The 25,743-nt window shown below is 37.9% G+C and overlaps 1 protein-coding gene across 1 annotated transcript; it reads left to right on the plus strand.

Moving 5' to 3' along the window:
• The first annotated feature begins 3,170 nt into the window (after positions 1 to 3,170).
• On the plus strand, positions 3,171 to 25,116 carry Spty2d1 (SPT2 chromatin protein domain containing 1). The gene is made up of 6 exons (XM_026414499.2): positions 3,171 to 3,317; positions 14,411 to 14,525; positions 15,631 to 17,169; positions 18,873 to 19,041; positions 20,984 to 21,061; positions 21,856 to 25,116. The coding sequence occupies exons 1-6, from the start codon at positions 3,258 to 3,260 to the stop codon at positions 21,947 to 21,949; spliced, it is 2,055 nt and encodes a 684-aa protein (XP_026270284.2). The 5' UTR covers positions 3,171 to 3,257; the 3' UTR covers positions 21,950 to 25,116.
• The last annotated feature ends 627 nt before the right edge of the window (positions 25,117 to 25,743 follow it).

A 25,743-nucleotide genomic window follows, 5' to 3' on the forward strand; every position in this document is an offset into this window, starting at 1 on the left:
TTTGGTAATAGCTTCTAGGCACTTATGATTAAACCAGACAATCCATGTCAAACATTTGGCATATAAGGGCTCAATATATGGTAGCTATCATGATACTGAATACTGGGAACTTTTCATTTATCATTTCTTTAGTTAAAGTTATTTATTGCTGCTTTTATGTGCATGAGCAGAGAACTATGGTGGTGATGAGGGTAAAATAGGCTCATCTCTCTAATAGATTTTACTGTCTACCACAAGAGATACCGGTTATTAGAAAGAAAAAACACACATAAATATGTAATTTCAAACTGGGAAAGGTTGTGTGAAGGAAAAGAGTGAAGGCCTTATGAATGTGTAAAAGGGATATTGAGCTAGTCTGGTTCACTTGCCTAGCATGTGAAAAGAGCCTGGGTTTGATCCCTACTACTGTTAAGAGACAAATTTAACTGACATTAACTGAGTACTTACCATCAGTGTATTAGTTTGTGGCATACTATAACAAAGTACCACAGTTTGAGTGGCTTAAATAACAGAAATGTATTTTCTCAAAAATTTGGAGGTTAAAAGTCCAAGATCAAACTGTCATTATCTTGAGGTTTCTGTTCTTGGCTTGGCTGTCTTCTCTCTGAAATCCCCAAATCTTCATGGGATTTCCTCTGTATCTAACTATATTTATATCTAAAGAAATCCACCCTAATAACCTCACGTTTACTATATCACTTTGAAAGGGTAAAGTTTCTAAGCTGCTTCTAAACTGCAAAGCCTGAGTTAAAATGTAAAGGACCAGGCATTGTAAAGCTGCTTCTAAACTGCAAAGCCTGGGTTAAAAAGTAAAGGACTTGGGCTGGGGATGTGGCTCAAGCGGTAGCGCGCTCGCCTGGCATGCGTGCGGCCCGGGTTCGATCCTCAGCACCACATACCAACAAAAATGTTGTGTCCACTGAGAACTAAATAAAATAAATATTAAGAATTCTCTCTCTCTCTCCTCTCACTCTCTCTTTAAAAAAAAAGTAAAGGACTAGGTATTGTAAAGTTTCTGAACTGCACACAGAACCTGAAATTCCTGAGGCAGTTAAGACAATGCTCTACTGGCCATTTAGTTGATTAATAGCCTAGGACCCTGTGCAGCTTGTCATGTAGGCATTCAGGGCCCGAACCAATCAGTTTAAATGTAACCCCCTCCTTAGGAATGACCTATCACTCCAGCCCGCCCTGTTCCCGCCAATGAATGTACTAATCAAGTCTAAGAATTGTTGTTTGATTTTCCCTCCAGTGTAAGGTGATTTGTCAAAGGTGACAGTGATGTGTGTAAAGTCCGCGCCCTCCCCAAAAAGTGTACTGAAGCACTGCTTGACCCCTCCCCGGGGCTCTGGGCTGCTCTCCCTTCTTGAGTGAGCCTGGAGCCTCAGCGCGCTGAATTGGATCCTCAATAAATCCCCTTCTGCAATTGCATGAGTCAGTCTCTTGGTGGTCTCTTCCTCCGACGTTTCCTGGACCCTTACAACTTAAGACCCTATCTGTAAATACAGTCATACTCTGGGATGCTGGAGGTTAAGATTTCAATGTAAGAATTTTGTGGGGGCACAACTCTGCCCATTAGAATCAGGTACTAATCTATGCTCATATGCAATATTTGATAGTAATCCTACTGTTATTTTATTTTTATGGAGAATAAAACTGATACAGTATCTTTTAAAAATTTTTTATTTGTTCTTTTTAGTTATACATGACAGTGAAGTGTATTTTGACAAATTATTCATACATGGATTATAACCTCCCATTTCTATGTTGGAGATACAGTTTCTTGAAGGTAAGATATGTGTAGGGATGGAGTCCCCACAAGTGTGAACTACTTAAAACAGATGGGGGGACTGGGGATATGGCTCAAGCGGTAGCGCGCTCGCCTGGCATGCGTGGGGCCTGGGTTGGATCCACAGCACCACATACAAAGATGTGTGTCCGCCAAATACTAAAAAATAAATATTAAAATTCTGTCACTCTCTCTTTAAAAAAAAAAAAAAAAAAAAAAGATGGGTATGTATTTCCACGGTAAGAATGGAACATGTGAGCTGTATGCCATGCTGGGCTCCACAATGGAAATAGGAAAGTTCACCATTTTCAGTTCTTAGGATAAAGGTTTAATCTTGGTCTGTTACTCGGGCAGCCTGAAGAGAAACTGGAGAATTTCCAATTCAGCATTAAAACATCAATTGAAAAAGTAAGGCCCAGCAGCTTTGCCTATTTTTTTTAATAGCTTTATTTACATATAACTTTATTTTAAAATTCACCCCTTTCAAGTGTTCAATGATTTTTTTGTTAAAACCATCCCCACGATCCTGTTTGGGGACATTTCTACCATATTGAAAGATTCCCTTGTGCCCATCTGCTATCAATCCCTGGCCTGTTTCCACTCAGACCCAGTCTTACCTAGTCATTTATCTGAGTTAATTGAGTCGAAATGACTTTACAGACCCAAGTTAACTCTCAAATGAAAGCCAGAACTGGGCTCGCAATGAATATGCAGAATATATATTCATCAGTGCATCTTAGTATGTTAAGGCTGTCTGTGTGCGAAGAATCGCTTCATTCCCTGAGCAAAACAGAGTCTGGCTACTTTTTATGATCTAAATGGGTCAACAGCTGTAAGCACCGCCTCTGCACCCAGCGAGGACTTAGCTGCCAGGACTTATTAGAGTAACGTGTATCTAAGACCACCAACCAAAGCCGTGTGCGCCTGCGCAGCTTTGCAAGCACCCATTAACGTGTAACTGAAATCCCTGTCTCGAGACCTATCGGCTCTACTGTCCGAACGCCACGGTTTCGGACGTGAGCGCCCAGGCCTGGCAAGAAACACCCCACCCCCTCGCTTCCACTACCGGTACCCACAAAGCACAACAACATTACCAGGCCGCTCGTCCAGGCCACCAGGGAAGCATTCTCTCCTTTAGCCACACCCAGGCCGCATCTCCTTGGTCGGCTACGGGTTTAATCCCTCCCCTTTGAGCCCACCCCAGCAGCCACGTATCACGTTTCTACGTGTCTCATCCTGAAAGCGGAAGTTACGCCAGACTCGCGAGCTCTGAGGCCGTTCAGAGGATATAGGCCGCTGGAGCGAAGGGGGAGGGCAGACGGCATTGGAAGGCGCCGGAAGTGGGTGCGTTGGGGAGGGGTGGGAAAGGGGTTGCCGAGGCAGAGCCCTCGGTGTAGCGGCTGCCTCGGGAAGGCGTGCTTTCGCCCCTTTCCGAGTGCTTGGCCCGGTCTCTGCTCCTCGGCCAAACATGGACTTCAGAGAAATTCTCTTGATAGCTTCCAAAGGACAAGGTGTCAACAATGTGCCGGTAAGTAGCAGGCGTGGTGCTATGTAGGAGACCCTAGTCTTCAAGTTCGGAATGGTGGCCCGTGGAACTTCAGGCAGCTGCCTCTCTGCCCCGGAGAGGAAAGACCTGAATGTCTTACTTCCTTTTTTTCGGGGTAAAGAGAAGCTTGGGATGCGGAGAAAGCCTCCCCGTGATGGGGCTTCGCCAGGTTAGTTACCCCTGCAACAAGGACTTTGCAGTTTGTGTGCTTTGGAGTTGCTGGAAAGCCTGGGAGTGATGCACGCCTGGCGCTTAGTGGAATCTAGCGATAGTAGTTTCAGGCTTCGGCATAACTTTTAAGAGCAAAGGTTGAGGAGGAAGAATGTATGTAAGGGACTTAAGGGGCTTTAGGGTGTTGGCTTGATAGCCTTTTGACTGACTTCTCGATGATCTTCAGGTTAAACATTTAATGTTTTCTTGAACGGAGTTTATTCGTTCGTGGCCCCCACCACTGAGCCCCACCCACTTATCGCTTGCTAAGCCGGGGGAGTATTACCTTCTATGTTTTGGAAGAGAGCTTGAGCAGATTCCGCGAAATTTGGGCCAACAGAAGGGCGAGATAGTTTCAGCTTCCGTTTACCTGTGCCCTTCCACACTCAGTCTTTGTTTGAAATCTAGTTCCCATTTACTTAGTACATGTTTGCCAATTCACTGAAATTCGCAGACCGGTTAAAGTGGAAAAGCCAAAGACTAAATTGGTAGAGTGCCTAGTTTGTGGGGTTGTAGCTGTTTTGCATAAACTAATCATTTCTGGATCTTCAGATGGTACCCGCAGCACAGCTGTAAACCGATAAATTGCATTGTGATACCTGCGGTTTGAGCAGTGAGGTGTGGAACTTAAATCATTACTTTCAAAGTCAGTTCAACTGGAATTAATTAACCTCTTACTATGTAATATGTATTTCCTAGATTTATAAAATATAATGGATTTTTTAAAATCTTCAGCCACTTGTCTTGTTGAATCTGGCCGTTTTCTTTTACCCTTTCGAAAATATTGATCTGACATAACAAAATAATGAATAGAGCCGTATAATATATATTGTGATATTATAATACATATATAACATGTAATATCATACACATATGTACAATATATGTATACATGTATAATATCACATATTGTACGTATGAATTATATTTTTTCTTGGTCATTCCCCATCCCAAGTACTCAAGAGTTATTAGTCCCCTAAGATGTGAACCATAAACCAGCATGTTGAAGTTATGGGATCTAACCTTGAACAACAGAATTGCTATATGTGCACGTAAATTTTCTAGACAAATCAGTTTTGGGTCTGGTAACTATTCTTCTTTGCATACATTGGTCCATTATTCTAGATCGTCCAGAATTTCAATTGAGGTCAAAGATTGATAATGCTAACTTTAGGAGTGTTCTAAGAATCAAGAATCAAGTTAGTCATTTCTTATTTTAAAAGCCAATGGCTGCTGGGAGAAAAGCTGGTAAATAATTATAGAGCAGAAAACTTTAAAATATGTGTACATTTGAGGATATATATGTGTGGTGTTTGTGTGTGTGTATGGGTATATGTGTATATGTAATCCATCTATAATTACAATCACAAAGTGAAAAAGGATAAACTGTTGAAGTAATTTTAATTTTAATAGATGAGTAGCAGTTGTATATTTTATGAATCATACTCCCGTTTTGTCCCCCCCCCCCAATTAGTCAACCTAGAAGTTTGATTTTGTTAGCATTAAAATCCCTGTCCTTTTACATGAAATGAAAGTCACAAAAAAGAAACTAACAGAACAAATTAAATTTAATCCATCTCCCTCTGCCCCCCAACCCTGCTCTGCCCTGGGCTGGGATTGAACCCATGGGTGTCCTACCACTAAATTACATCTTTTATTTTTATTATTATTTTTTTTAATTTCAAGGCAGGGTCTTAATAAGTTGCTGAGTCTGGCCCCAAATTTTCAGTCCTTCTGCCTCAGCCTCCAAGTAGCTGGGATTACAGGTGTGTGCCACTGTACGTGGCTAATCCATGATTTTGTTTTAACTTCATTCATCTGTTTGCTTTTACTTTCTTTATCAGCTCAAAATAATTTGGGCACCTGCAAACATACAGAATATTAAGATATTGCCATGTGTCCATGCCATATATCCCTCATATTTAATATATATTAACAAAATCTATATTTATGTTTATAATTTTTTGTATGTATGTGTGTATATGTTTTATATACATTGTATGGATATGTATTGAATACTATATATGTGTGCATATATATGTATATATGTATACACACACACACCCCACACATACTGTTGTTGAAGTGCTGGAGATCAAACCAGGGTCTCATATACTAGGCAAGTGCTCTATCACTGAGCTCTACCCCTAGCCCCCCATATAGCTCTAAAGAAGTAAAGAAAAATTGATGACAGAAGTCTTTACACTCCCTGCTTTAAAAAAAAAATAACAGATTATCCAGTGTAACAAATTATTGTAAAATAAGTAACCTTATAAATAAAATACCATCCAAGTCAAGAAGCATTTTAAGATAGATGCACACACAACACCTCTGTGGCATACATATAACCTGCTTGACCTAAATTTAATTGACTAATGGTCTGAGAACCACAGATGCTTTGTAGTAACTGACAATAAGGCCTACATCCCATTCTAGTGTTTAGTCCTCTTCCTCCTTTTAGCCATCTTCTTCCCTCATCTTTTATGTGGATCCTATTAGAGTTGGCATTTATTTTAGTTTTCAGGATTCTTAGGTCAGATCTTTGCTACAGATAGGAAGTCTGATGACTAGCAGTGATTAGACTAAAATCTAAATCAACTATACATCAACTTTGGACTCGTATTTTTATACATACTTTTAGTATGCCTGTGTTTTGACTTCAACCTTTCACATGAAGTCAGGGGTAGAATTTTATATGTATGGTGTTATGTCAGTGCTTAGAAATCTTGAAGCATTTTGGATTTTCAATTTAGGGATGCTCAACTTGTACTAATATTTCCTGAATCATTTCCTTCCTTCCTTTTTTTATTTTTTATTTTTGGCAGTGCCTCGTGTATACTAAGCAAGCTCTCTACCACTGAGCTACATCCCTAGTCCCTCATTTCTTTTAAGAGAAATACTTACGTTCATAATATAGGTAAAATTGCATCATGCATCGATGTCATTTTCCAGTGGAAACAAAATAACAGCTGATCAAGGTGATGTAACTAGTCATTGTCACTGGCTCTGTGTTTATTTAAAGGAGAAAAGATACTTTTGGTATCCTTACACTTGATTTTTCTCTGGGTTTCAATAGCAAAATGTAGTTGTCTCATTATGATAGTACAGCTTAGAATATGGATTCTTGTAAGTTTCATTATAATACATGAGACAAGGGCTGGGGATGTGGCTCAAGCGGTAGCGCGCTCGCCTGGCATGCGTGCGGCCCGGGTCCGATCCTCAGCACCACATACAAAACAAAGATGTTGTGTCCACCGATAACTAAAAAATAAATATTAAAATTCTCTCTCTCTCTTCCCCTCTCTCTCTCTAAAAAAAAAATAATAATAATAATACATGAGACAAGTTATATGGTCCTTCTCATGGAAAATCTGGTGTGCACCTCATCCCAAACCAAAAGGTGAAGAGCAAGTCTTCATGTGAAACCAGATCTATGAGAATTTGGGGGTCCAGTTTTGTCCCTCCAGTACAAGAACCATGTACTAGAAATGGAGTTCAGGGACTTTTAACTGAGCTGACAGATTCAGATATTTTTAGGGGCCAGATAGATTCTGCATGTAACACCTCCACCTCCCCCCTCCCCCACTGCAGCTCCTATAACTCTGGGGATCAAACCAGGGCCTTGTGTATGCTAAGCAAGTGCTTGCTAACTCCAGCCTTGATGTAACTTCTTGAAGTAGTGGATATAAAATAATGGACTCCAAGCTCTATGTATTCAAAAGAAAAGTCTTTGATTTTTTTTTTCTTGTAAGGGGTAGGGGGAATCAGGGATTGAACCCAGGGGCACTCATCCACTAAGCCACATCCCCAGACCTATTTTGTATTCTATTTAGAGACAGGTTCTCACTGAGTTGCCCAGCCTCTTGCTTTTGCTGAGGCTAGCTTTGAACTGGCCATCCTCCTGTCTTAGCCTCCTGAGCTGCTGGGATTACAGGTATGTGCCACTGTATCCAGCTTATGATTTTTTATAGTAGTGTTTCTTTTTTTTTTTTTTTTTTAAATATTCATTTCTTTTTTTTTTTTAAAGAGAGAGTGAGAGAGGAGAGAGAGAGATAGAGAATTTTTAATATTTATTTTTTTTTTTAGTTCTTGGTGGACACAACATCTTTGTTGGTATGTGGTGCTGAGGATCGAACCCGGGCCGCACACATGCCAGGCGAGCGCGCTACCGCTTGAGCCACATCCCCAGCCCAGTAGTGTTTCCTTTTAAAGAACAGTATGAGCCAACAAAAAAAAGTCTCTGCAGGAAACTTTCCAGTGGGTAACATTTGATCTATAATGGATTATAACTAGATGACTCCCTTCCTGGATCTGAATATGATTTGTCCACTACCTGGGGCAGTTTTGGGTCTCTAACTTTGAACCACACTTCTCAACCAGTGTTTTAGGGAGAAGTTCTCTTAACTACTGTCCAATATTTATAGTATTTACTTTGTGCCAGGCATTGTTCTAAGCATTTTATGTATTAGCTTAATCACCATAATAACCATATAAAGGAGGTTATTTTACTGAGAATATAACTGAGGCCCAGAGAGGTGAAGGAACTTGCACAAGGTCACAGAGCTAATATTGATAGGTCTATTATGACAAGCAGAGAGTCTAATCCAGGCAGTCTGGCTCCAGAGTTCTTGCTCTTAATCGTGACCTTGAGTTGAATGAAAAGAAGTGTATTGGTGGTAAGAAAGATTGACATCTATATAGCCTGAACTCATCCAGCTCCCTGTCTCAACTCTTATCTAATATTGCTTTTGACAATAACTTTTGGTGTTTGTTTTGTTTTATTGTTTTGATACTGGGGGTTGAACCCACAGGTGCTCTCCCAATGAGCTGCATCCCCTATCCTTTTTTATTTTGAGACAGGATCTCACTAAGTTGCCAAGGCTGGCCTCACACTCCTGATCTTCCTACCTCAGCCTCTTGAGGCAGGTGTGCATCACCATGCCCAGCACCCATGTTTTTTTAAAAATGACATTCTTAGTGTATAGTAAAGTCTGAGGGGAGAGACATTTAAATGCCAAACTAACACCATTTAAAAACTGGTGGATAGGGCTGGGGATATAACTCAGTTGGTAGAGTGCTTGCCTCATATGCACAAGGCCCTGGGTTCAATCCTTAGCACCACAAAACTGGTGGATAGAGGAGTACTTATGGCCTTTTTGGCCTTGTTATCAGTGCCATCTTGATAAATAGAAGTGAGTCTGATAGTGAAGGAAGATAAGATAAAAGTTCAGTTGTAGACCTGTCTGAGGTAATGAAATTCAAGAGGCCAGAGGAAATTAAGGAATGTCACTTAAGACTAAGGTTAGAGTTAAGATGAAAGTGTTGGAGTTAATGAGAAGTGAAGCATGTTATAATGAGAACAATTTGGACCTTAGTCAGGAGACCTGCTATAAACTGTGTAAATTGCTTGTAAATACAGTTTATCTTTTTTTTTTTTTGGAGTGGGGGGAACCAGGGATTGAACTCAGGGGCACTCAACCATTGAGCTACATCCCCAGCCCTATTTTGTATTTTAGTTAGATACTGGGTCTCACTTGAGTTGCTTAGTGCCTCACTTTTTCTGAGGCTGGCTTTGAACTCTTGATCCTCCTGCCTCAGCCTCTTGAGCTGTTGGGATTTCAGGCATGTGTCACTATGCCCAGCTTAGTTGTAGTTGGGCCCAGTACCTTTATTTTGTTTATTTATGTGCTGAGGTTGAACCGAGGGCCTTGCGTGTGCTGGGCCATACCCCAGCTTCTCATTTTTCTTTTTTGGACCATTTCTAACAGAGTTGGACTAGAAACTCCGAAGTATCTACTTGATATTATTACATTTTATAATTAGTTATGTTTTGTAAACCCAATAACAGTAAATTTTACATATAACCCCATAGCAATTGTGAATAGTATGTATTGGGGGTGTTTTCATTTTACCCTTTTTAGTCATCTGGCTAAGCTAGCCTAATGAAAACAATTGTTTTCTTTTTCTTTCTTTTTTTTTTTAAAGAGAGAGAGAATTATTTATTTATTTTTTTAAGTTTTCGGCGGATACAACATCTTTTTATTTGTATGTGGTGCTGAGGATTGAACCCGGGCCGCACACATGCCAGGCGAGCTCGCTACCGCTTGAGCCACATCCCCAGCCCCAACAATTGTTTTCTTATATTTGTTCCCTGGTTGTGATGTTTTGAGAAGATGTTTGAAATTATGTGGTGTTTATTAAAGTTAAGGATGTATTCTTTGAATATTTCACACTCTAATTCTAACTAGTAACACTCTGATTTATGTAAAATCATCACAAAATTTTTTTTTTTTAAAGAGAGAGTGACAGAGGAGAGAGAGAGAGAGATAATTTTTTTTTTTTTAATATTTATATTTTAGTTCTCGGCGGACACAACATCTTTGTTGGTATGTGGTGCTGAGGATCGAACCCGGGCCGCACGCATGCCAGGCGAGTGCGCTACCGCTTGAGCCACATCCCCAGCCCCATCACAAAATTTTTATTTTCTACAATTATAACACTACATTATCTCCTAGTAAATTACAGCTTTCAAGAGGGGATTGATTACTGGTTCCAATATAACACATTCTATAACTACATATTTCTAGACTGAAAGCTCCTTCTTTTCTTTTCTCCTCTCTCTTTTTGGTACCTGGGATTGAACCCAGGGGCTCTTAACCACTGAGACACATTTCCAGCCCTTCTTTTTATTTATTTTTTGACAGGGTCTCACAAAGTTGTGTAGGGCCTTGCTAAGTTGATGAGACTGGCTTTGAACTTGTGATGCTCCTACCTTAACCTCCCACGCCACTGGAATTACAGGCATGCACCACCATGCCCAACTGAGTGCTCCTTATTTTCATAACCTGACCTGACAGTATAGTTTCTTTACACATATGATTTTTTAAAGTGGCATAATACTTTCTAGTTTGGCTTTAGGATTACAAATTTTGGCAAAATCTCTGATTCTATATTTAAATGGCAGAAGTGCCACTATTGTGGATTATTCATTGGGTTCAGCAGAGTGACAGAGTTGGCTTGCAGTGTAATAGAATAGATATTCTTAGAATAAAAGAAACTCTGTCCAGCTGCTTTTCCTTTTCTGCTCAGACAATGAAGCAGCCTTTTGCCTTGAATCAGATTCAGAAACGATGGGTACATCTTGATGTACTGCTGCTAGAGCTACATATGACCATCTGATGCAGGGTAAAGTGCCAAATAGTTCTTCTCCCTTATTAAACAGAATATAATATACTCTCAGCCTAAGATTTTTTTTTTTTTAACATCATTCTTATTAGGCACAGTGGCACACACCTGTAATCCCAGTGATTTGGGATGCTGAAGCAGGAGGATCACAAGTACAAGTCCAGCCTCTGCAATTTAGTGAGACCCTGTCTCAAAATAAAAAATAGAAAGGGCTGGGAAAATAGCTCAGTGGTAAAGTACTCTTGAACTCAACCCCCAGTACCAAAGAAAGAGAGGAGGAGAGAGGGAGGAAAAAAAGAAAAGAAATCGTTCTCTTCTACCCCTGTGGGAAGCTATCTTATAAAGTATTCCATTACTATAAATCTTTTGAATGTAACCTTCCTTCAAAAGCTCTTTCCAGCTCAATATTAAGATCTGTCGTCATATATCCAAGATAAATTTAAACACATATTCACATAAACCTACACAAATGTTCACCAGCAGCATTGTTCATAATAGTAGAGCCAATCCAAATGTCTAACTGATGAGTGGACAAGTAATATGTTGAATATCTATAAAATGGAATATTATTCATCCCTTAAAGATGTGAAATATTGATAGCTGCAACAACATGAACCTTGAAGACATTATGCCAAATAAAAGAAGCTGAATACAAAAGGCTACTGTTATCAGTCAGTGTTCTCCAGAGAAACTGAACCAGTGGGATTTATCTTAGGGAATTGATTATGGAGGCTGGCAAGCCCAGAATTAGTAGAAAAAGCCAGCAGGCTGGAAAATGAGGCAGGAGTTACTGTAGTCTTAAGCATCCTTTTCAGTTCAGATAAACCTTAGAGACCTACTCTTAAGGCCTTCAGCTGATTGGATGAGACCACCTACATTAAGTAACTGATTTCTATAGTCCAGTCAAGTTAACAAACAAAATTAACTATCATAGTCACATAATGTCCAATTTCATTTATATGAAAGTCTAGAATGGGACAATCCATAGAGAGAGTACACTTGTGTGGTGGCCAGGGGTTGACAAGGAGAGAGGAAGGAGGAGTGACTGCTTTTTATGGGTTTCTTTTCAAAATGATGAAAATGTTCTGGAGTCAGTAGTGATAGTTGTACAATTCTGTGAATATAAGAAAAGTCATTAATTGTATGTGTTAAATTGTTAGTTTTTATGGTACGTGAATTATATCTCGAAGATGTTTTAAAATAGAGATGATCTGTGGTGACCCAGTTCTCTCTGGCCACCTGTAGATTTATAGGTTGTGACCTAAACTATTTTCTAGGTATCTCATACCTTTGAATGCATTTTCAAGTTTCAGAAATATAGGAAACTATTCATTATGACTCAGTTTATGTAAATGAGATTACATCAGTAAATAAAATTAAACTTTATCAAAGCAGTTTTGTACCACTGTGCCAGCCCAAAGCTGAATTCTTGAATACCCCTTTCTTAGTTCTTCTGCATATAGATTTGATTGTACTATGATTTTAGGTGATACACAAATACTTTTATTTTAATAGTTATATATTTTGATATGAATTGGAAAAATATAAGTAGCTTTTCAAGCCAGCCATTTCATGAGTATTATTGCTGAGGTAAAGCTCAGCAATATAATAGGTTGTGGTATTAGGTCTACATTGTTTTTTAAAATTAGTCAATAATAATATAGGTAGTATACTAAAAGGCAAAAATCATGAATGTATTTTGGTTAACATTGCTTTAAACTATATCTCATACCTCCCCACCTTTGGATATCAGTATTCAATCAAGAACAGCTTTTCTGCTAGTCATTTCTTAAGTTTCTGTCTCTTGGCATTCCCAGATTAGGGCAAATGATGTCTTTCTCAGAATCATGTTAAGTTGTGCTCAGTGCTATGATACATAGACAACAAACCAGCCCTATTTTAAATAGGTAACATCAGTTATGTGTTCACATTTTTCTGGGGAAATCCTAGTATGGATTTGGCAGGTGAATCTATGAGATAGATATAGATATAGATATATATAAAATTGGGCAAGAACAGGAAAATCTTAAGTTTTGGCAACAAAAATCAAATTATCCTCTTCTTCCAAACCTTCCTGGTAGATTGGAGTGGAGTTAATGAGTGACTTTCTGTCTTAAATCAGTTTAAATCAGGCATCTCATTTGTGGTAGTATTTCCATAATGAAAATGTTAGCTGCTTGTGGATAGGGCCTGGGTTTGAGGTTCTCTTTTCGTAAAGTAAGGCAATTTTATATTATCTAGTTAGATTAGCATTATTACTCATCTTTCTCTTTAGTCTTCCTTTCCCTCTTTTTTCCTTCTTTAAATGTTGGGAAAGAAAGAGTCTACAATTCAATTTACAAAAATAGGATCTTAGTAAAGGAACTTATTATGTCTCAGCCAAGGTGACTGGGGAAAAAAATTGGGGTGCTGTTTTGGGATTTCTGTCAGGGATATGTCAGTTCTCAGCATTGCTATCATGCAGGATTTTCAGGTTGGATTAGGGCCTGCGCCTCCTTGACCAGTAGCTTTGTTGGTAGACTAATTTAGTTGCAACTTCAGCCTGTTTCAAGATACTTTGTATTTGGCAGCCTTTATAGTAAGCACAGATCCTTTGGCTTTCCTCTAAGAATTTCATACATGTTGTGGGAAGACTTTTTTGGTTTATAAATTGCTCACTTTGTTCTAGGAGATTAATGTTTCTTTTTCTACTAGCATAGCAATAGGTTCAGGAGATACTTGAACTGGCATCTGCCTAACAAGACAAAAGGAGGGTACTTTAAATTCTTAATCCAAGTGCTAGGAGTATATCTAAGTAGTAGAGTGCTTGTCTAACATATGAGAGGCCCTGGGTTCCACCCCCAGCACTGTAAAAACAAACAAACTTATTTCCTGGCCCATAATTATAATGTGGAATGGTCCTAAAGATGACTCATCCCTGGTCTGAATTATTAGTTCTGTGTTTATAGTACTTTTATAATCATGCTTATAAAATGAAAATTTTTCCTTTCATAATTCAAATTAATATTGTACTTTTAGTCATTTCTTTATGCAGTTACATAAAAACTAAAGTCTAGAGGAATACCATCTGTGCCAGGATAATATTAGCACTTTCTTGTGTTAGGATGGAACTGGTCTCCTGTCCTGAGTTTGTATAGTACGACAATGGAGGTAGCACTATGGTTAAAGGTTATAAAGAATCGGGTCCTTTTCTGTTTAGATTTATTTCTTCCTTTCTTTTCTTGTGCAGGGGGATTGAACCCAGGCCCTTACACATGCTAGTCAAGTGCTCTACCACTGAGCTACACTCTAGTCCCCCTAAAATTCTTTGAAATGTTTTTTATTTATGGTTTTTATCCCTGGCTTTTGCCTATAGTCAAATAAAAATGTCAGTGTTTTCAGTGTTCTAAGCAAAATAGCCTACATAGCTATAACTCCCTACTAGAAAATCATCTGGAATAGCAAAGTCAGGAGAGACAGTAAAGTAGTAATTTTTTCTGTTTGTTTGAAAAGTTAGACTTTGGAATGCTTTCCTCTGAAGGAAAGCTTTTGTTTATTTGCTCTTGAGGTTCTGGGGATTGAACCAAGTGCCTGGTACATGGGAGGCAAGTGCTCTACCACTGAGCTACACCCCAATCCCTAGACATTATACTATTAAAGTTGCATTGTTTATAACTTTTACTCTCTGTTCTTATGTTTAGAAAAGATATAGTTTAGCAGTGGGACCTCCCAAGAAAGACCCAAAAGTTAAAGGTGTCCAATCAGCAGCCGTACAAGCTTTTCTTAGAAGGAAAGAAGAGGAACTTAGACAAAAAGGCAAGTGTCTTAATATTAAGGTCTTCTACTTTCATATATTATTTGCAACACTGGATGTTCATAAAAACAGCAGACTAGTGGATTTGGGGTGGATGTTTGTATGTATTAAATTTATTTATAGCTTTCCTTTTGTTCATATATTGGTAACTTGTAAATTTTCTTTTACTGCTACTTAAAAGCTTTTTGGAGCCAGGTGCAGTAGCATGCCCTGGAGTCCCACCTATTTGGGAAGCTGAGGGAGACAGATAGCTAGAACCAGGAAGTTTGGGACCAGTTTGGACAACATTATGAGACCTTGTCTCTTAAAAAAAAAAAAAAAGAACTTTTGAGGATTAGTGATCATGTCTTCTAATTGGCCATAGTGAATCCCTAATAAGTTCTGCATTCTTTAACTTATTTAACCTTGGTTCTAAAACTGTTTCTACTTATTTTGTATTTTATTAAATTAATAAGGATGTTATATTTTCAAAAAGAGTGTTCTTAAAAAATTTAAGCATGGACTTTTTAAAACCATGAAACTCAAGTAGTAGTTTAAATGACAAAGAAAAGATTAAATAAGTATTTATTGATTTATAATTAACAAGTGGGTACCAATTGTTCCCCTAACTTGGTATATTATTTGGTACGAACCATTTTCTTGTATATATGTATTTATTGCAGTACTGGGGATTGAACCAGAGGTGCTATACCAATGAACTATATCTCCAGCCCTTTTTATTTTATTTTTTTTATTTTGAAAGTGGTCTTGCTAAATTGCCAAGGCTGTCCTTGAACTTGAAATCTTCCTGCCTTGGCCTCCTGAGTCTCTGGGAGTTTCTGGAAGTCACTGAGATTTTAAGTGTGTGCCATGTGCCTGGCCCTGTTTTCTGTATTTAAAGCAGAAAACCAAATTTCCCACTTACTGAGTCATATAGCAAAACCCATATGTTATCTACTCATTATGTAAAGATGACTCAATTGCTGCTTTTCAAATGACTTCCACATTTGATTCCTAGATATCTTCAGTTTGTAACTTGAACATTGTTTTGGCCAACTACTGATTTCAGATGAGCACACTGATATCTTGAGACCTTGAAATAGTATGTTCTTGTTTTGTCCTTTTTAGCCTTAGAAGAGAAAAGGAGAAAAGAAGAACTAGTGAAAAAACGAATTGAGCTCAAACATGACAAGAAAGCAAGAGCTATGGCCAAGAGAACAAAGGATAATTTCCATGGTTACAATGGGATTCCTATTGAGGAAAAGTCAAAGAAGAGGCAGGCAGTGGAAAGCCACACCAGCCAGGCAGTACAACAAGAGTATGAGATGGAAGAGGAGGATGAATTTTTAGAATACAATCAAGCAGAGTCAGAACAGGAGTATGAAGAAGAGCAAGTACCTCCCAAAGTTGAAAGCAAACCAAAGGTCCCCCTTAAAAGTGCCCCACCACCTATGAACTTCACTGATTTACTGAGGCTGGCTGAGAAAAAGCAGTTTGAACCAGTGGAGATCAAGGTAGTGAAGAAATCAGAAGAGCGGCCTATGACTGCGGAAGAACTTAGGGAGCGAGAATTCCTGGAACGAAAGCATAGGAAAAAGAAACTTGAGACAGATGCAAAACTACCTCCAACTGTGTCCAAAAAGGCACCCTCTCAGAAAGAAAGTGTGGGCACAAAACTTAGCAAAGGTTCTGGGGACAGGCGTCTTTCTTCTAAAGGAATGCCCTTTCCTCATAGTGAGAAGAAATCCAAACCCAGCACAGCCCATGAGAAACACTTATCATTGTCTTCATCCAAATCCATGCCAGGAGAGAGGACCAAGGCAGGATCTGGCTGTAGTTCCCAACCCTCACTTCGTGAGGGTCATGACAGACCTGTTTTCAATGGGGCTGGAAAGCCCCACTCTAGCACCTATTCACCAAGTGTCCCAAAGACTTCTGCCAGTGGGACTCAGAAATCTGCTACTGAGCACAAAGCCAAAAAATTTCCCCCTTTTCATCCTAGCCATTCCAAGCCTGGGCCCACAGTCACCCTACACAATAAGGCTAAGAGTCCAGGTACCAGGCAGCCAGGCAGCAACTCCAACTCAGCCCCTGGGAGACCCAGCCCAGGGACTGCTCGGTCCATACTTAGTTCTGGCCCTGTGCCTAGACGCCAGAATGGCAGCTCCAGCTCAGGACCTGAGCGCTCGGCCAGTGGGACCAAGAAGCTAGTCAGTGACTCAAATCCTTCTGGGCGGACAGTCACTGGTACAAATGGCCCTGGACGACCTGCAACCATTTCAAGTGGCCCTGGGCGACCCATCAATGTCTCAGGTAGTTCTGGGAGACTTGTAGGCAGTTCTGGAGGCCCTGGGCGGCCTACAAGCAGTCCACATGACCTTCGACAACCGGTGACTAGCTCAGGACCCCCTGGGCGGTCGGTCAGTGGGCTTGGACGATCCATAAGTGGCTCGGTTCCAGCTGGACGTACTATCAGTAGTTCAGGCCCTGGAAGACCAGTAAGCGGCTTAGGACCTGGGCGAACAGTTAGTAGCCCAGGTCCCCCTTTAAAGCCCAAGTGTACTGTTGTGTCAGAAACAATATCTTCCAAGAATATTATTAGCCGAACCAGCAATGGACAGATAAATGGAATGAAACCTGCTCTCTCTGGCTACAGATCTGCCCAAGGTAAAATTGCCTCTCAATTTCCCCAGGAAATTGGAAAGAGTACTTTGTGTTATATAATCAAGGACCTTGCAAATTCTTCCATGTGCCCTTTAATGTACTCTGGTAGTGATGGAATCCTAATGTTTTGTCTGTCCTGTGTCTGCCTGCCCTGTTCCTTTAATGATTGTGATTTGGAAAAGTCTTTAGAAAAGAGACTTATCTGTGTTAACTGCTACAGTAAATTTGCTTTATGATTTGTGAGATAGGGGGCTGCACATGCCTTATATGCTTCAGTGGTTAAATTAATCTTTTCATGAACACTTAAGAGACCTGTCTTCAGGGGATCAAGGGTAATTATAATCTTGAAACCTTTTGGTGCATTGTTCATTGAATCAAAGTTTGTTAAGAGCCTATTATGTGGAGCTATTTTAGACTGTCCTTGTGTGATCCTTTTGCCTCAGCCTCCAGAATAGCTGGGATTACAGGATTACAAGCATGTGCTACTGTGCCCAGTTGAATTAGAAAATTTAAAGGAATTTCATCATTGTTTTCTTTTTCTAGTCTCCACAGTGCCTAACAAATGCTTTAAAGTAATGCCTGTTAGCATGAAGCAGCTATAACCTAGTAGCTAACAGATGCAACCAATGATTCTGCACCTTGGGACAGCAGATTCCTAAAGCACCAGTGGTTAAGACTTTGATACTACCCATTATAGAGAGAAGAAACACAAGGCCAGCTTCTGCAAATTGGCAAGATCCTGACCCAATAAAAATGACTGGGGATGTAACATAGTGGTAGAGTGCTACTGGGCTCAGTCCTTAATACCAGGAAAAAAATATATATTTTTTTCCTCATTCAGCTAGGTCATTGATTGTTCAACAGGTGACTTTTCCCCCAAGGAGACATTTCACATTGTCTGGAGACATTTTTTATTTTTACATCTGGAGACAGGAGAGATGTTAATGAGTCTTTTGGCAGAATGACAAAAAGAGGTAATGGAGTGAGTTTTTCCTATAGTCAGTTTAGTCACTCAGTTTGAAAAATTATTTTGAGAATCTTTTATACTTTGTTGAATTTTTGTTTTTTGCTATGGAGTCTTGGTCTGTTGCCCATGCTGGCCTCAAGCTCCTGGATTCAAGAAATCCTCTGTCCTGTGATATTATAGGTACATATAGGACTTAAAATTTTTTAATGAAATTATGGTGATCAAAAATAGAAGGGTGCTTCCTTTTATCTTATTTGGCAAAAATAAAAGTTAATGATTCTGTGACAGTTTGTAACTTTTATTTATTCATCTTTAGGTATTTTACTGATCTTTTAAATCCCAGACGTATGGACACTGCTAAGCTAGAAAATATAATTAGACATTTCTGATAAAATCTGGGATAATTCAGGCATGGTGTGCATACCTGTAAACCCAGTGACTCAGGAGGTTAAGGCAGGAGAACGATAAATTTGAGGGCAGCATCAGCAATTTAGCGAGACCCTATCTTAAAATTAAAAATAAGAAAAAGGGCTGGGGTTTGATCCATAGTGGCAAAAAACTTGGGACAAGCAAATTCTATTCCTTCAGGATACCATGCTGAAGGACAGCCTGTTTGCTCTAGTTTTTAAGAATACTGTCTTAATGATTTCTCAGAATCTCAAATTACATAGAACTTGGGTGGTAATATTTTAATATTTAAAGTTTTAATGTTCCTTTAAATAATGGTTTCTCTTCTTAGGTCCTCAAAGACTTCCTTTCCCTACTAGTTACAAAAGGCAGCGAGGATATGAGGAGGAAGATGATGATGAATATGATTCTGAAATGGATGATTTCATTGAAGATGAAGGAGAACCTCAGGAAGAAATATCAAAGCACATTCGAGAAATCTTTGGCTATGACCGAAAAAAGTAAGGCTAAAGAAGATTTAGATAAATGTGATATACTTTTTATTTTTAATAATTCATGTTATAAGGGAGAAATAAATAGTAGATTCACTGAGTGTAATGCTTAATTGGAAAGCCTTGGGTGATAGTTATTTTGAATAGAATTACCCTTTGGGCACTTAATATTTTAGAATCCAGAATAGTTTAGTTATTTGCATGAGGCCCCCCCCAAAAAAATACTCTTTTCAATCTGTTATTTTATATATATTTAAGGAAAATGGAACATGTAGTAGAAATAGATTGGCCTTGGGCTGAGCCCAAAGTACAGGACTTTAATCTCAGCCTCTAAATTTCTCTTCCAACTAAAGCCAGGTGTGGTGGTGCATGCCTTAATCCCAATGACTCAGTAGACTGAGGCAGGAGGATAGCAGGCTTCAGGCCTCAGCAACTTAGTGAGACCCTATCTCAAGAGAAGATTAAATGAAGGGTTGGGGGGATGTAGCTTAATGGTAAAGCACCCTGGGTTTCAAAATGCCAAGAAAGAAAAGGGAAAAGAAAAAAGAAGGAAATAAAGAAGAAATGGCTAAGATTTTTTTTTTCATTTTTAAAAAAAATTTGTTATATATGACTGCAGAATGCATTACAATTCATATTACACATATAGCACAATTTTTCATATCTCAGGTTGTAGACAAAGATGGCTAAGACTTTTTTTTAAAAAGAAAACAAATGGCTTTGAAGTTAGAAATCCACCCTGATCTGACACCTGCTTTTTTCTTTTGTGTAAAAAGTTTTACTTCTAGGGGCTAGGATTGTGATTCAGTGGTAGAGCACTTGCCTAGCACGTGTGGCCACTGGGTTCAAGCCCCAGCACCACATAAAAATAAAATAAAGGTATTGTGTCCAGCCAACTACAACTAAAACAAAATATTAAATTTTTTTTTTTTTAACTACTCAGTGTGATCCATGGACAGTAGTGTGGGACCAATAACATTGATACACCTGAGAGCTTGTTAAATATGAGCACTAAGGATTCACCTCAGTCTTACTGAATCCAAATCTACTTTATAAGGTCTCCAGATCATCCATATATATATAATTACATTAAAGTTTGAGAAGCTGGGTATAAAGCCTAGCACAATCCTTACATTAGTACTTGCTACCTCTTTTTTTAGATGAGAAAAGTTAAGAAAAAAATTACTAGAGTGGAAGAATTAGATTAAAAATCAGATCTAAAAATCTAATCTGAGCCATGTGCAGTGACATAAGCCTGTAGTCCCTGGTACTTAAAAGACTGAGGCAGGAAGATCATTAATTGAGGCTGACCTGAGCAACATAGGGAGACTCTCTTTAAAAAAATAAAAATATAATCTTAGTGCTGTCAGTAACTTAGCTATCAACTCTTGGTCAAACCATTAATAAAACTTCTTTAGTTTCTTCTGTCCTAAAGTCCTGTGCCACCTCATGATGGTCATGAAACTAAATGAGATTCACATATATAAAATAATTTTCATATTGTGCTTTCAGGATTTTAATATAAATTGAGTGAATTGAGGAAGCATTGTTGGATTGGTACCTTCATTAACATTAGAGTTGGGAATAGCTGCTTTCTAAGAATAATAAGTGCGGGGCTGGGGATGTGGCTCAAGCGGTAGCATGCTCCCTGGCATGTGTGCGGCCCGGGTTCGATCCTCAGCACCACATACAAACAAAGATGTTGTGTCTGCCGAAAACTAAAAAATAAATATTAAAAATTCTCTCTCTTTCTTAAAAAAAAAAAAAGAAGAAGAAGTGCTCATTTAATTTGTTTTTGCAGTAGAAACTTACTTCTACCTATTGTAGAAGTGCTAAGCAAGGAGGAATGATCCTAAATTTGTTTGATTTAGTTATAAAGGTTTGATTTTTTTCCAAGTGAGAGGATGTAATTTTTTAAGAAATTTTAATTTTTTTCAACAACTTTCTTCAGATACAAAGATGAAAGTGATTATGCCTTACGTTACATGGAGAGTAGTTGGAAAGAGCAGCAGAAAGAAGAAGCAAAGAGGTAAGCATAAAACTTAACACATTTGTGCAAAAATATCCTAAAACTTTTCCACAACCTTTTAAAATGTTTTCTCATTTGTAAAATTTGAATACACTATTTTACTCATTGAGGTATTATGAAGATTAAGACAATGAGTATAAGGTGCTTACCATGCCTCACATGTGTAACATACAGTAAATATTAGAGGCCTCGAATATTATGAGGGAAATGCTGTGCTTTTCTTCCTCCATCAGATTCATTCTCACTAACTTCTAACTTTGTTGGCTTTGAGGACCCAGTAGCAGTAAATTAGATTCCCTCTACCTGGTTCCTGTTTGGCTACCAAATAGTAAACTAATGATCATTTTTCAGTAAGGGTAACTTGTGATTACTTTACTTATAGTGTTAATTAATAATTATTATTATTATCTATTATTAGTAAATAATTCACTTCAGTCTCAACCCACAAAACTAAAACTCTTTCCCCCTCTGTAACTAGATAAAATGTCAGACAAAGTGTTCTTTTGAATGTTGTTATTGAGTAAATCATCTTTGTTCTTTATTTTTAAAAAGTTTTGAAATAAATTTATATTTTATTACTTTGATAGAAATATTAAGGCATTTTGTTGTTGTAAGATTTTTTTCTTCTACAATTTGGGTTTGTTAAAAAAAAAGTTTTCAGAGATAAAATCTTGAGGCTTTTTGAGAACATCAGCAGGGTTCATGTGAGCTTCCAGGTGAAATTGCACTTTTTGATTTTTAAAGTGGTAATCTCATGTATATTGACAAATACCATTTAAACTTTTTTCCAACAGTTTAAGACTAGGTATGCAAGAGGACTTAGAGGAAATGAGACGTGAAGAAGAAGAAATGAAACGTCGAAAAGCCAAGAAGCTGAAGAGACGTTAGCTGCTCTTTATTTTTGAAAAATTCTGGAAACACTGCTGCAAGGAGTTTCTGCCTTCAGACTGAATACGCCCCCTTTTCATTTTAGATTTATACTTGGGTACTCCAGAGAAGGAATGCATACTGTTACTTGCAGGCTGTCAACTGAGCATAAAGTATTTTCAAATACCCCAGGGTGAAATCTGTAATGCCCACAGTGTGCTCTTATGAAGTTAACTGTTCACACAGATGCCAGCCTTGATCCTGATGAGCTATGCACTCTAATGTGGGGCCACTGACAAGTCAGCCAATCTTCTGTTGTTCCTTTGCTACTTTAAAAGGAAAGAAAGGATTGCCTCTTGACTCCTTATAATTCTGCTGATGTGAGTAGGGCACTGCCTAACTCCAAATCAAACTTACTGTCTTTATGAGGAACCTGGCCCTTCCATGAATGTTTCCAGCAATAAAGTGACCTGTCCTAATCTATATGTTTGGATTGAGAACTCAAAAATGTAGAGTAAATTTTATAATTATCACATGGATGTCATCCTTGTGACTTTAAAGTACAAAGTAGAAGGAATTATATTGTATTCTGCATTATACATGGATTGCATTACTGAACATTCTTATTAATTTAGGTGGTTAGGCAAATAAAAGTTTTCCAGTTAAAAATACAAGTTAGGCCAATATAAGAATGTTCTTTTCTGAGTTTTCCTTTCAGATTTATTGGGTTATTTTTTGTTTGTTTGTTTGTTTGTTTTTTTAGATTTATTGTTATGTTGGCTTTAGCGTAAAACAGACAAGGTCACTGTGCTGATTTATTTTTTTCTAAAGAAGTTCATTTTTATATTGAAGAAAAAAATTATTTTATTCAAATGTTGGATTTGAGAGAGTGTTTAAAAACAAGAAAGTGACATGAGAGGCTCCCCCAGTACAAAGATATTTTGGAATCCCAAGGTCCCCTTGTACCTCTTGATGTTAATGACTGCATTTTTAGCTTAAATTCCTTAGAAAATATCAATGACAAAAAACCAAAAACTAAATTTGTTGTGTATTAAAAGCATCACCTTCTCTTTTTGCCCATATTGCACTTTTCTTTCAAACTATGCACTGTGAAGAGATTCCCACTCCCCAACCCCTAACCCCCAGGTAGAAAAGGGTGTTTCCTGTTATTGGTATTTTATTGGGCTGTGGAACTTTCTTCATTTTCACTCTTAAAGTCATATCTATAGACATTATATCACTTAAGCCTCAAGTCAGGCTGACCTGAGATCTGTCTGGAAGGAAGCCAAGTCTCAAGGACAGTTAGCAACAGAAAATGGACAGGATATTACAGAGCATTTGTCCTTAACTCCAAATATGGAGGATTGGAGGCAGTCAGAAATAAGCTTGTAGGACAATACTTCAATAATTGTTCTGGCTTAAGCCACTGGACAGTGGGGGAAAGGAAGTAGAAGGGGAATTGTCCTACAAAGAATCCTTACTCACTCTTCAGCAGACACAGACATTTTCATATATTCCTTTTTACCCATGAAGTCTTTATTCGAGTTTGGGTATTATAGTATTACAGAGTACCATTGTTAGCTTTCATTAATGGGACCATATGACCAAGTCCTTTAAAACTTATTTTGAATTGAGTTTCAAACTTTGAAAGTGCAAGGATTCAATTTTAAAGTTGGAATCCCATGAAATGTGTTTTCTTCATTAGGAGTAACACCATAACTCTTCACATAGATGTTACACTAGTAGAAAATCCTATTGACTTCCTCTCACCCATCTCAAACACCTTCAGTGAAATTGATTTAAGGGTAGTGGGATATTCTGTTTAATAAGATAGGTTTAGAACATTTTCTCTACCATAGGCCCTCCCTCAAAAAAGTTTTTTTCTTGGATTTTTTTTTTCAATATTCAGACTCTGAAATTTGTAATTACAATCAAATACTTATAGCTGGAAGATTTCTGGTGGCTTAAAATTTACTAGCACTGAATGAATGGTGCACTTATTACTGAAAGAAACCATTGTGCTAGATTAGTAGGAAGAGTCAGGTTGTAAATCTATCACTTTTGAGCGAGAAGTATTCTTTCATAATAAGATGCTGACCTGCATCAACATTATAAAAGAATACTTCTGGCTCATTAAAAAAAAAAGTTGTAAATGTTGGCCTTGTTTTCAAGTCCTGTCTTCCATTTTGTTGTTCTACACTTCCTGACCACTCTTATAAAAAGCTTGCAAGCCTCTGAAGAAACTGGAATAGGCTGTTATTTTCTCAAGGTTTACAAATTAAGTGATTGATTTTTAATGTATTCTCTACTATTTTGATTTTTAGATTTTCTTAATATTTGAAGATGTGCCTTTTATTGGGTAATGTTAATTCACGAATGTAATAATGTTATTTCACAATTATAATAATGTTACATGATCATGGGTGTGGCATTCTCTAACACAAAAGATGTGAAAAGAAAGTAGTTTTCATAAAACTCATGGCTCTGATTGCACAGTCCATTTTGCTTGTGATGTTTCTATGTCAAAGCAAAGGGCACTTTCTTTTAAGGCTACTTTCAGAACTTGTCTTTGTATTTTCTCTATAAACTATAAATGCAATTATGTCCATTTGGAGGCCAGGGTACCACATGTCACAGGCAGCCTTACATGTGTGCCATGAGAAAGTTCAAAGACTGTTAACAAAAAGAAAGTCTATGGGAACTCAAAATTTCATTTTTTAATGGTAATCCCCGAGATTTTCTCCAAGAAATAAATTGTTATTTTGTATTTTGTAACTTAAAAGCAGCTATTAGTACATTTCTGAGATATAGCAGGAGACCAAAACATTTTTGAAAAGAGAATAAATATATGAAGAGAGACTGGTTGTTTTATTTTCAGTGTGCTGAATATATTAGACTATTTATTTTGTGGGTGGATGTGATGAAATAAATATTCAGGTGTTTAGTATATGATTAAGAGTGGAATATAGATTCTTTGAAGTTGTTAAATCCATCATGTCTTTTACATAATGGACAAATCAAGTTTAAAAAAACAAACAACAACAACAACAAAAAAACAACCTTTACATAGCTTAGCTTGTTTTCTGGTGCTGTTGACCTGCAAGAGAAAATACTTTTGCATATACAGGTGAATGTTTTGCAATTTATGTATACAAGAAATTGTAGGCATTAAAGATATTTTATTGATATTTTTAGTGATTTGCATTTATTGATCAAAACTTTGAGTTATTCCTTATCATATTCAACAATTTTCTAGCTAAAATCTCCATAGATTTTTCAGACTTTAGGGGTTGGGTTTGTCTCCTGTACACACTTCTCTGCTTGTTCTCTGTCATACATTCATGTCTCTTCAGCCCCTACCACTGATCTCTCTTCTTTTACCAGCTTAAGTCCTGTTGTGCTCTCAGATACCCAAGTTAAGGAACTGTAAAGTGGCTAGAATAATACATTCAGAAATTATAGTAGTTGTGTTTATGGATTTCAAATTCATTTTATTTTTCTTAAAAAGGAAAATCCATTCATTGTGAAGAGCCACTTACAAATAGTTTAGTAAACATGTACCAAGTAATCTTGTGTGAGCTTTTTGTCACTATAACCAAATTGACTAGTTTAATTTGGACTCACAGTTTCATTAAGTCTCAGTCCATGGTCAACTGATTCCATTGTTCTGGGACCATAGTGAGGCAGAATAACATGACAAAAAGGTGGGCAGAGAAAAGCTGCTAAGCTCATGGCAACTCGGAAGAAGAAGAGAGGAGCCAGGGACAAAATATATAATCCCCAAAGGCACCCCAATGACCTGCTTTCTCTAGCCA

Source organism: Urocitellus parryii, chromosome 4 (assembly GCF_045843805.1).
Source record: "Urocitellus parryii isolate mUroPar1 chromosome 4, mUroPar1.hap1, whole genome shotgun sequence".
Taxonomy (NCBI): Eukaryota; Metazoa; Chordata; class Mammalia; order Rodentia; family Sciuridae; genus Urocitellus; species Urocitellus parryii.